This window comes from Perca flavescens, chromosome 24 (genome assembly GCF_004354835.1).
Source record: "Perca flavescens isolate YP-PL-M2 chromosome 24, PFLA_1.0, whole genome shotgun sequence".
NCBI classification, from domain to species: Eukaryota; Metazoa; Chordata; class Actinopteri; order Perciformes; family Percidae; genus Perca; species Perca flavescens.
In genome coordinates this window covers 8,363,386-8,375,869 of record NC_041354.1, presented here as the reverse complement: position 1 = coordinate 8,375,869, position 12,484 = coordinate 8,363,386, and the positions used below count along the sequence as shown (strand labels likewise).

The window sequence follows — 12,484 nt, the reverse complement described above, 5'->3', positions numbered from 1 at the left end:
AAGATAGCACCCAGCCGCTGCAGATAGAAGGGGGTGAACACAAACAAAAGAAGAGGCAGAATCAGGTGAAAGGTGCGGGCAGCAGCACTTACGAGGTGATAGCTCACATCTCATTACATCCCATTTTCCCCCCGAACAATTGAATCATGTGGTAAGTTGATAGAGACGGCGCAGGACGGGAAATCGATTGGAGATGCATAGAGAGGCTTGAACTGGTGGCTTCTGTGGCTACATGATAGCAGCAGGCAAGAGGCCGCGTCTTGGGTTGCAATGATAAGCAGTTCATTATAAGAAGTCTGACGCAGTCCAAATACAATTAGGGCTCACCACTAAAACCCATTAGGACCCTGATATGCGGAAGCCAGGTTAGCCAGCCTCCCATAGGTACACTGGCAATAGACTGTAGACTAAGAGCATTGTTCTGCATACAGTAAAGATACAGTATGCAGGTACAGTATAGAAGAGACTTGCACACCTTTTTCAGGGTATTCAAGCATGCTATAGGTCAACTGCACCAGAAGCTTGGCCAATAAATCTGACTTGTTATAACCAGTATACGTGCTCAATTTAAAAAGAAATGTCTAGCTTGTAACAACTCTAGGTCTAGTAGTTTCTGTGCACATGTATCGTGCATCACCTACGACGTGAAGCAACTGTTTCAAGACCTAAGCAAAAGCAGCTTTGAGAAATCAAGAATGGAGTGACATTCACGGTAGTTATGATGTATAAAACACACCGATCACAGGATACACTCAGAATAGATAGCTAATAGGCAGCTTTAGAATAGAATAAAAGCCTTAAGCTTAAAAGATTGTTTTTCCCATCTAGCTTGTTCCGATATAGAAGATATCAAACTTCCATCTCTGCCAAATACATGTCCACCTCGGCTTAGCAGTATAAGACTCCCATCCATCTTCAGCAGACAAGAGTGTATTGATTATATCAAAAGTCCAACTTGTTTGTTTAAACCAGGGGAACAGTAGCAGTATCACACCACATCAATAACAGATTTGTCTTGCCACGTTTCCCTTTTTCTTTTCTTTTTTAAATCACCTTTGATTAAATAATGTCAAAGTTCATTTAAATAAGCACCGCTAGATTTGATAAGGTTTGCTTTGCAAGTAGCAGGACAAACAGAGGAGAGCTGTGTTAACAAGGACAGCAGGTTCAAAATGTCAAGCTGCAGCAAAAACATTTCCAGGGTCTACGTTTAAACTCGACTATATACATACATACACACACACACATATATAGTTCTGTGTGACAAACCATCTGGCTTGTCAGGTTAGGAAGGTCAAGGTAGCTGATAAAACTATCCGACTACATTCTAACTTTTAATAGAAGGGTGCTTTGTGAGGTTGTCAGTGATTCAAATAAATGTGCATGCTCCCAGCTGATTCATCTCATCAAGTTTTTATTTAAACTATGAAGAAAACAGGGCCCAAAAGAAAAGTCTTAACAGGCTATGCAAATCGTAGATGTATTTGCTGAGACAAACTAATTGTGTATTACCTGGTCTGAAATTAGCCTAGTCAAGTATTGTATAACCAATTCAACAAGCAGATTAACAGGGTGATAAGAGAGAAAGAACAATAAATAACCTACTGATCAACAGGTGTTTTGTATATCTACATTTTTACAATGTCATGACAGGTAACCATAACAATCACTTTTGTTGCATTCACAAGTAATTCCTAGCATGTGTTTAAGTATTTCTTATAAAAGGGTCAGCAAATGGTATCAGTCGTTAGGCTCCAAATATCACATGTATGCTAAATTTGTTTTTGAAATATTCAAGTAATTAATCTTTTTAGGAACTATTTGATATATAACATTTGCAAATAGTAACAGCCTCAGGTCTTTAACTGTATATTAAGATTACAGGTTGATAAAGACATTACCTTTAAAACAAGATATGACAACATTGCTCCGTCTACGGAAATAAGGGAGGAACACATGGAAAAATGAATATACAAAGCAGCTACACATTTATCAGACATGCACAGGACAAAATCAAAAGCATAACAAAGCAAAAACTAAGTGTATTACTTGAGAGATCCACAGGAAAAACAACAATCCTGATGAAGTCCTACTGTAGCTTAAAAGGAATCCTATCCAGAAGAGGATCAGTGGCAGCACTGCATGGAAAGCACTTACAAAAAGTCACTACATAAAGAGGCGCCAAGCTACCAAACAGGCAAACCAGCCATACCCTAAACAGTATCCAAAGGTTTATAGGGCAAGAAGAAAAAGAACACAGGGCTTTTCGATCTGTGCGTTTCCCCAGGCCACAAAACTCCAACCCTGTAGCTATGAAGAGTGGCAAAGTCAGAGCGGTAGAAAAGGAGGGTTTGCTGAGCAGTGCTGTTTGTGTCTGCTTCCAGAGCTGAGTGATTAAAAGATCTTTTGTTTTGGCCAGCATCTAATATCTGAGAGGCTAGGGAACTTTCCAGCTATAGGCCCGGTAACAAAGAAGAAGAAAAGGCTTGGAAGGGGGACTCAGCATTAGCCGTCTCCTGTGAATTCAATCTTATATGATGCCTAAAAAAAGGTAGCGGATGCCAACACACAGCACTCGACATGCCTTGGAGCAGTACATTGAAGCAAAGCAGAGCAGGCTGGCTTAACATGAAGCACAGTCCCACAAACAGAGCTTGGGCGGAGGGTTAGTGGCATGGTAGAAGCAAGTAGTTCCACGAGGCAACAGCAGGAAATGTAATGTTAGGCCAGAGGTGAAGAATGGTTGGTCTAGGTAAACACAAAACAGCTGAATTGCAGAGACAGCTGCTATTTATTGCTCTGTAAACAAGCCCAGACAGGTCAGTCGTGACAAGCTATAGGGTAGGTCAGGGTAGAGACAAGCAAGGGAAGGTAACACAATGGCCGACGTCTCCTTCAATAAATCGGCCTCGGTTGTTTCATGCTGTAGTGGGCCTCTGATGCTGACACGTATGCGGACTCGGGGAAAAAATCCTCCTGGAACTCTGCCAGAAACCTAAGAGAGAGGGTGGGAAAAGGAAGTACAAGAGAGGGAAATCTGGTGAGATATTTTGTCCAAACAACTCCAACAATGTTTAGAAGCCCTCTCTGTTCACATTCAAGATTTCAACATAAGCCGTTTTGTCATCGGATACGACAGGCTTACAGGAAGCAAAAAGCGATGACAGGAACGCATCTCAAAATGTCCCATCCCAGTTCACTTCCACTTCTGGTTTTCCTAGATATCCCTGGCTCACTCCACATAAATCCTAGACCCCTAGCCCTTTGCCGGGGGTATACATGTCAGACACAAAGCCCCCGCATCTATCCCTATACCACCACCAGAGAACCAATCGCTATGACTGAAAGACCGAGAACATGAGACTGACCGACCAACGGTCAGAGAGGGAAGAGTGAACCCCCCCCCCCCCTCTAATCAGTAGCAGGGAAAACTAATCCAGAATCTTCTTAGTATTCTCTACTCGGCCAAATCCTCTAAATCTTGCCATCTCATCTTAGCTCCACCGGCCTTCCTAATCTCAATGCAAACTAAATTATCCTCATCAGAGAACTTAAGAACACTTTGACAACGAATAAACAAGACAACTTAATGGGACAATAAAGGGGAATATGCAAGTACCCCACAATCAACGCTAAGAAAGACTTGGTTTCAAGAAATTAGTTTAAATTTAAACCTAATTCTTCACTGCAAATAAAAAACATGATTCACAGAAATTCATTGAAAAGCATTGAATGGGTTTTAATGCATATTTATTAATCAGAAAATAGTTTTTGGCTCTTTGGTGCCAGAAATTCAAGCTTGTGCTAATCTTTATTGCTATTAGATCAGTAATAACACAAGGCAAGCCGCTCTAGGCATACACATTGTAAATCAGCATAACGTGTGCGTACACATGTGCACACACACCCGCACTTAATCATAATCATTCTTGCGGAGAAAGGGAGAGTGAGAGATCAACTGTGGCCAAATCCCAGAATGCACTGCACTTCAGTCTCTGCAACATCAATCAGTTTTTGCCCGCTCTGCACAATCTGCCACGAGGCTGATTTCCGAGTAAAAGGCATGAAAGCTTTCCCAAAAGACATCAGTATTTCAGTTTGTGACCAGTGTCCTGCAGAGTCTCCAACACGGTAAAAAAATATTAATTAATTACCAAGAAAATGTCAGGGTTTTCTGCATTGAACACTATCAATCCTGTCTTAGTGACTTCTAGTTCAGTAGAGCAGTAGAGCTGCAGAGGAGATTTAAACTGCAAAAGTAATTTACTTTAAAGCACTTCACTCCTCTTTGCAAGTTATTGTCGGTGCCATTTCGCTGAATAATATTCTATGAAAAGAGATGCACCAGTGATTTGTAGTCCGGTGCCACTGGAGTGCATTAAAAGACTTTCTGCCCCTGTTCCCACTAGTACAACTAGTAATGACACTGCACAGTATGCTTTGCCAAGAGGAACTCCTAATGCTGTTGAAAAGAATGAGGTATTAGGATTTTGTGTGTGTACTGTTACAGTCCTGTGTTGAGCCTTTCTGTCCCTCGCTGAGAAAAAAAAAATCTGTGCATCGCATATTGGATGCTGTAATCATACTGCACACCACTCTCTTCCTACAAACTGACATGAATGCCAGCTCTAGCTTTTTTTTTTTAAAGACCACCTCGTGATTTTGTGGCACAGAGTACAGTTTATTTATATACTTTGTTTGGTTGAGTAGTGGAATCAAGGTAATTTTGGCTCTCAGACTCGGGTTTGTCCCTGTGCCCACTCCATGGTGAGTTCAGGTGTTGCTCCACAGCACTGCTTGGTGGCAGAAGACGGTACTGTGTGCGTTTGATTAGAAAATGAGAGGACCTAAATCCCCCAGGTTTGGGACCGGGCCGGCTGAACTGAAGATCACTAGGGAGGATTTAAAGATTAGACTCCCGCTCTTGTGTAACGCCCACTCATCTCCCTCCCTCTAACACATGCTCTTTCTCACCCCTCCCCACTCTACCGTGTTCTCATTTACTTACTATTCCTTGCCTTTTTGTTTTGGTGTTTCTGGGTTTTAATTTCTTACTTTTACTATGCTACTGTGAGGCAGGCTACCTAACATTACATTAGAGTACTGTGCACAAGAGATAAATTGTATTAGTCAAGGGTGTTCTTGAGACTGAGGTCTTCCAGGTTCTGCCCCTCTCTTCTTGTGAAATGAGAACTTTCTTGCAGCTCAGGTCCGGCTGGTACTATGCAGCGTTAACGCTTAGCCGGGTTAAACCTTGGTTAATGTGCCCTGCAGGTTATTAGCAAGGTGCATTTTTAAGTGCTTCCTATTTCACGTCCTGTTAATTGAATGCAGCGCCTCGTCTTTTTAACGATTTATCCTCCTTGGAAATTAAACATGATTTCACACGGTTTGCCCAGCTGACAGCACAATCCATTTTTCAAAGGGGGGATTTCAATATTATGCCTGAATGTTTTAGCGAAGAAAATGTAAGCCTTTAGGCCCGGGTGAACCAACGATTGGTACTTCCCTGAGTGAACCTGCACTTAATCTCTTTAGTCTATTTTAATTAAATAGTTTCTTTCCCTCTCTTGCATCGTTAATCACTTACCTCTGAGACCTCTTATATGTAATCATAAAAATACTGACACCAATACTGATTTCAACACAATCCATCACTTACCTAAGAAAGAGCTCCAAATGTTTGACCAGGGCTCGCAGATTCCTCTCAGGGATCTGCATTTTTCCCAGGATCTCAGGAAGCTTGACTGGAAGAAAAGCAAGACAGTGAACATGGGAATAGAAGGAAGCTGCACAACAAACTGACGAGAAGGTGTTCAAAATCATAAAATAAGAGGGAAACCTTTGCCCCTCCACCACTATGAAACTACTGAAATCACATATATATTGAATTACAAGTTAACCAGCGAGAGTGAAATGATCAAAGACACCAACCAAAAAGACGCAAGAGGTGCTGTGATCCGTACAGGTAGGAGGGTGGGGGGGGCTGGTCATGCAGAGGGTAGTTATCAGGAGTCAGCTTCCAGCTTAGGACCTGGTTGACAGAGTAAAGGACAATTAATTTAACAGAAACTTTGAGGTTTCACATAATTACACTGAAATGCCATTCACATTTCTGAATGGACTACATGAAAGGTAACCATGTTAAATAAGTTTCTACTGAGTGGTTAATGTGAACTTGGCAATACCAAGGGTCTGTATGAATACATTATCAAACCCACATAAGGAGCAAACAGTATAAGGTATTTTGCTCAGTCTGACAATTTCCATTCATACAGGTTATGTAACTATCCAAGTGTCCTTGAGCAAGACATCGTTTCCCTTGCAGTTAATAGCACGTTCATCACACACAATTTCATCACCTCATTAAGCTCATTGTTTCTCCGGCTCTCAAGGCCATAGAAAGGACCACTTCGCTCTTTGCTTGGCGTCAAGGGCAACGGGGAAGATGAGCCACTGTGCACTGGGGTTTCTGGGTAAGGAGAAAGCAAGGAGAACGACACGTTTACCGATAAACTCAGAGCTGTGTTGCTCATCGCTGCTGAAATATGGCTAAAAAAATAAACCAACGACAGCAAGAATGTTTTCAATTGTATTTATAGTGTCAAATCATCAGGACACTTTATAGAGTCGGTCTAGAACACACTCCATACTGTACAGGAACTCAAAAATTCCCCCCCAAGAGCAAGCATTGCAAGCGACAAAAGGTTTTGAGAGTGCAAAGTTCTTCTTATTAAACACTTGAGAGGGGATGACTGTGTGAGGAGAGAAGAAGGATACCACCATCTACTGGGCAAAAGTGGTCATTACAAATACAAAAACCTGTCACTACACTGAAAAGGATTATACTGAATGTTTCATGCGATGCATTATATTGATATCTGTCCAACTGTGTGCATCTTTTTTATTTTTTTTTAAGATCATTTTTGGGCCATTTTAGGCCTTTACTTTTATAGGACAGCTGAAGACATGAAAGGGGAGAGAGAGGGGGGAGGATGACAAGCAGTAAAGGGCCACAGGTCGGAGTTGAACTAGCGGCCGCTGCGTCGAGGAGTAAACCTCTATATATGGGCGCACACTCTACCGACTGGTGCATCTTGACTGTCAAACGGGTGTAACTAATAACGTTAACGATGGAACAGAGCAATCGTTTACATTATTAATTGCACCTGTGCTTTTCCTGCTATGACAAGTCAAATGTGTGTTATTAAAAAGGTCTATACCCTAAAAGTTAATGTAAACATTAACGGTCATTAGGGATGAGCTTTATAGACTTTAAGGAGGAATAAACATGGAACCATTCTATGAACAACACTTGTAAAAGCTTGCCTGGAATAAAGTCTTATTCAGCTAAGAATCCCGCAGGCCACGAAAACAGTCAGATTTTTCTGATACCAATCATCCTGAGCAGAATCTAAGTCCACCTAATTTCCAATTTTAAGTAAGCGCCAAGAAAATTGCAACTGGTGGTAGAAAACTCCACAAGGTCAGGTTGAATGTTACAGTTAAGAGTTATATTACAATAAGCTTTTATTTATAACGTAATAATATTTTGTAGTAATACTTTTTTTAATAGCGCGTCACCTTACTTCTGTCAAGATTGAGGAAGAACTTGGGCTGGGATGAGGTGTCGACCAAACGGCGTTTGAGCTGCGGGGACGCTGTGGCACTGCCTCCACCTGGATCGTTATGTACATTGTATATATACACGTTTAAACACAAGTGTAATCATTGTTACATTATGCCTCAAAGATCACACACATTACTAATAAAACATAGATAAGGTCCCTTTATATAAAATGCATTGTTGGAACATTTACAAAATTAGCAGCAAATCCAGTGATTACCTCCACTGCTCCCTTCAGCTGGCCGGTCACCTCCAGATGTGTTCCTGGTGGAGCGTCTGAGTGACTGGGACTGGAATGAGATACAGTCCATGTCAGGGTGACGCCGGCGCTTCGGGGTAGGGGCTGAGGCGGTCGGCGTGGTGGCAGAAATGTCGCTCAGTGCAGGTTGACTGTCTGTGGACTGGGGGGTGGGTGGGTTGTGCCCCAACGGGCTAGGGCTGCGCTCTCGTTGGGCGCTTTAAAGACAACGACAGAAAAAAAAGGTCTGATGGCTTAATGGTAGAGCACAAAGTTCAAATGCTGTGTATCACAGCCAAGCAGTGGTTTCTGAAACAACACATTAGACTTGATTAATCCCGGCACACTTACTTGCTGGAGCAGGGGGAGCTTTCATTGACAGCCAGGAAAAGCCTGGAGGAGCTGACCTTTTTGAACTGAGCTTGTTCAGAGGGGTAGAGAAGGATCATGGGTAAGGTGAAGTCGAACGTGATCCTCAGGCCGTCGACCATCTCCTTACACAACTCTTCGCTTAAAAACAAAAAAGGAAATTTAAGGTTTTAGTTAAAGTTCATAATCATGCTTGCAGTCTCAGCTGGGCAGCTGTAGAAATTAAATAAATTAAAAAAAACATAACATTTTAGTAATTTAGGTAGACATGCAATTGTGAATCATAATATAAATATAAGAAATATCACAAAATAAATATGGGGAGAAAGGATGACAAACATTTAATTGTTGCCTGAACAGATGATCTATATTGGACGAAGCCAAGGTTTCCATCGCATCATTTTTTTTTTTCCTGTTCAAAGCGTGTGTAGACTCACCTCTTCTCTGGAGGGACTGGCTGCGGGCTGCTGCTCTGTGTGGTGTTCTGCTGACGCCGGTACCTCTCGTTGGCCATGAATGCTTTGTTGATAGCAAAGTGCTTGACGTAGGACTCGAGGATGTGCACGACATTCATCTGACAGGGAACCATCACCAGCTAGGAGAGAAAAACATGACTAATTATAGACAAGCCTCAAGTCAATTCAATTAAAGCAAGCTTCCATGCCTTACCATGCCTTCCAGAAGTACCAGTATCTAAACAAAATGTGTACCGCTGCTTAAGATTATGCTACATGTACCTTCTTCCTCTTGTTGATGTAAAAGCAGTCATCCTCCAGTTTCTTCTTCAGAATTTCGGGGATGTTGATGTCAACATGGACAATCTTCTCCTCACATTCCCTTTTAACATTAATGTCTGGCTCAACCCTCTGAAACAATCAAGACATGAACCTTCAGGTGCATGGTATAAAGAAACTAAAAAGGATTGGACGATTGTCCACGGAAAGAAGTCATGGTCATAACGCTTATGTTTGGCGTACTTGGTTATATGAGCCAATTTGAACAAAAATATTGGTTTATCAATCTGATCAGAGTAAGGACCTAGAAAATGTTTTACTTGCAAGGCCACCGGTTATGCTATTAGATTACTATAAATGGAGATTACAAGGGAATGAAGGAGGGACGGAGAGAGAGAGAGAGAGAGATACACATACACCACACATACACCACACACACACACACACACACACACCATTTTGTTGAGATCCTCAGAGAAGGTGCTGTCCCCACTGTTTGAAGATTCAGGGTCAGAGTCGTCCCCGTCACTGCTCTCTGAAGTTGAGATCAAACCTGGAGACAGAAAAATACAGAAGGATTAATTTGATTGCTAAGGGGGACTGGGAGAAAAAGACAAAGACAGAGCAAGATTTCTCACATGCGTCATCACTGTCATCCTCCTTAGGGAGAGTCTTCAGAGAGGATTTAGTACCAGACTGACGTCGCCGCCTCTTCGCCCATCCCTTTCTCTTCCTACCGCCAGGAAAGAAAACAAAACACACACTATCTATATCAGTCTCATCTAAAAATAGAACAAACTAATAAAAAGGTCAAATCCAAAACATGTGGGCACATACATGCAGTGCACTGGACTTGTGGTTTGAGTTATAAGTGTCATATACAGCATGTTCACTGACAGCATCATGCCTGTCTGAAATCAACAATACAACCTTTCTATTGCCTGATAATCAAGTAACACAAGGCATTTAATGATTCTACTCTCTCTACTAAGAGAGGACTTAGTGATACACTATCTATCTATCTATCTATCTATCTATCTATCTATCTATCTATATGTTCTGTGTGACAAACCATCTGGCTTGTCAGGTTAGGAAGGTCAAGGTAGCTGATAAAACTATCCGACTACATTCTAACTTTTAATAGAAGGGTGCTTAATACATATACTCGATGGTTAATCATTTTGATGGTATTTACTTCCATGAGTGAGTGACTTAATGAATGAACATAACATGAACTTACATGCGACCTAGTGCTTTGCGAGCCAGTTTATGTTGCAATTTACGGTTTTCCTCAGTGTCCCTTAGGACATGATCCTCTGCAGCCCAACGATCCCAGCTAACCAAAAACACACACACACATTTAAAAAATAAAAATTCACAGACCTGCATGGTTACACAAGTTGATGAACATGAGATTTTGCAAAGATAAAACACTCCAATGAGAATGATATATTTAAGTAGGTAGGTGGCAGTAACTATGTGCTCATCTAATGTTAAACAAAGCAAGCCATTTAATGTTACCTTCTGTTCCAACCGTTGAAGTGAATCAGGTACTTTGGGATTCTTCTTCCATGTTCGTCTGTACCAATCAAGACATCAATGACCTGTAATGTGAAGAAGAACCAATAAGAACAGTCTTACAGAGTCTTGCTCAAAGTTTAAAAAGGACAGTGCTTCTACTCACAATTCAGCTATTACCATTTCTCAAACTCTAGTTAATTCAGCAGAGGTGGAATGTGCATTTACTCAAGTCTGTTCAGGCTCTCTGAGTATTCCATGTTTTGACACTTTATACATTCAGTTAGTTGCATTTTAACAGGAAATGTCATAGTTTCTATTGCACTATTTTTTACCAGATTATACGTTTAGTGGAAACAAATGGCAATTCAGTCATTATCAGAGCCAAATAATTATGATAACCTCATGAAATATGATGTAAGCATATGTTATAGTTTAGCATTGAACTGGAAGTCTAAGCTTTCCTCATACTGCAAGGGACTAGGGATTCCTAAATGTATCTTGTCCAACTTGAATTAGTTACCCAACACGGTCACTTATTTAACTTTCAACTAACTTTAACACTAAAATGATGCTTAGCTACATATGAACAATAGAACGGAGCATTCCTCATCTTGCTTTTGATACTTTAACTTAAAGAGTGTGCGTGAGTGTGTGTGTGTGTATATGGATGGAGATATATATATATATATATATATATATATATATATATATATATATATATATATAAGCTATATATAAGCTATTTATACACCACTGACTGACTGGAATGCGTTGATGTGGCTAGCTAGCTAAACAAACCCTCTAGCTAGTGAAAACGACATAGCGCACTTACCCAGCAAGAAAAAAAATAACGTTACTCAAACTCTGCTGAAGCATTTTTGAAACACATTAACATTATCTTCTTCGCGATCATGAAATGGCATTAAAATAAAAAGACAGTAGCTAAGTTAATGGCTGATTGCTAACGTTACATTTCAATGGTCAGTGTTGCCCAAGTTAGTGGTGCAGATGTGTTGGTGCGTTTGTTTATTAACGTTAGCGCTAGGCTAGCTAGCTAGCTAGGTGTTGGCGTTAAACTACTTTTGGGTGATAGCCACCCAGCTATAACGTTAACTATCACTACTTTACTGCTCTATGAAAGATCTCTAACGTTAATTTATATAACGTTATCGCATGCCTTGGTGGTAGTTTTGTAAGAGACGCTTCATCAAGCAGCCTCCTTTGAAATGAACTACAAAATATCATAGTTGTCGTTGCTAACGCTAACGTTGCTAAGCTAAATAATGCGCGTCAAATAGAAACGTGCAACCAAACGTACCCGGAAATCATGCAAGAAATATTAACAGTGAACGTTATTTTCCTCAGGCCTAAGTGGTCGTTATGGTCGATTCATACAACGTTACCAGACACTTAGCTAACATAAACAACCCTTCTTAACTAATATAAAGTATTCGTTTGGACAAAGTCGAAATACGAAGAGCTAAATGGCTTGCACAAAACATTAATGTTAGCTACCTTTGCGTCATACAACACTTTAGCCTTGGTGGGGTCTGGTTCAAAGCACAGGACTCTTTCTCCTTTGTGAAATGGATATTTAATTCCCCGCGAATTCATTTGTTCATGGCGACGTGTGGGAGAGGGGGCATCGATTTGGACCTATAAACTCCTTAACCCTGTCGTTGCCAAAACACTGTTCTGTGAGGGGTGTTCTTCTTCTTGTAGGATTCCGGTTCTGACGCTGCTAAACGTATTACTGCCCTCCTCACGTCAAAGTCTGAACTACATTCTTACACACATACATTACAACATACCTGCATCATGCATCATAATGAAGAACTGCATTGGGTATCACAGTAAGTAGCCTAATGAGGTGGAAAGGGCATTGAAAATGAAAGAGCTGATGACAATAGTGTATTTTGACATCGAAAAGGCATATGATACTAGCCTGACAAGCCAGACCCACATCAAGATGTTGACCCTGGCTGCAAATTACAT

The 12,484-nt window shown here is 41.0% G+C and overlaps 1 protein-coding gene across 1 annotated transcript; it reads right to left on the bottom strand.

Annotated features, from left to right (window-relative positions):
- Positions 1 to 1,720: 1,720 nt before the first annotated feature.
- LOC114551194 (male-specific lethal 3 homolog) lies at positions 1,721 to 12,245 on the bottom strand. Its single transcript, XM_028572360.1, has 14 exons — positions 12,005 to 12,245; positions 10,490 to 10,572; positions 10,209 to 10,304; positions 9,607 to 9,701; positions 9,424 to 9,521; positions 8,972 to 9,100; positions 8,672 to 8,829; positions 8,217 to 8,375; positions 7,848 to 8,083; positions 7,590 to 7,679; positions 6,363 to 6,472; positions 5,935 to 6,034; positions 5,663 to 5,747; positions 1,721 to 2,995 (listed from the first exon to the last, which is right to left on the bottom strand). The coding sequence occupies exons 1-14, from the start codon at positions 12,101 to 12,103 to the stop codon at positions 2,896 to 2,898; spliced, it is 1,638 nt and encodes a 545-aa protein (XP_028428161.1). The 5' UTR covers positions 12,104 to 12,245; the 3' UTR covers positions 1,721 to 2,895.
- Between the last annotated feature and the right edge of the window lie 239 nt (positions 12,246 to 12,484).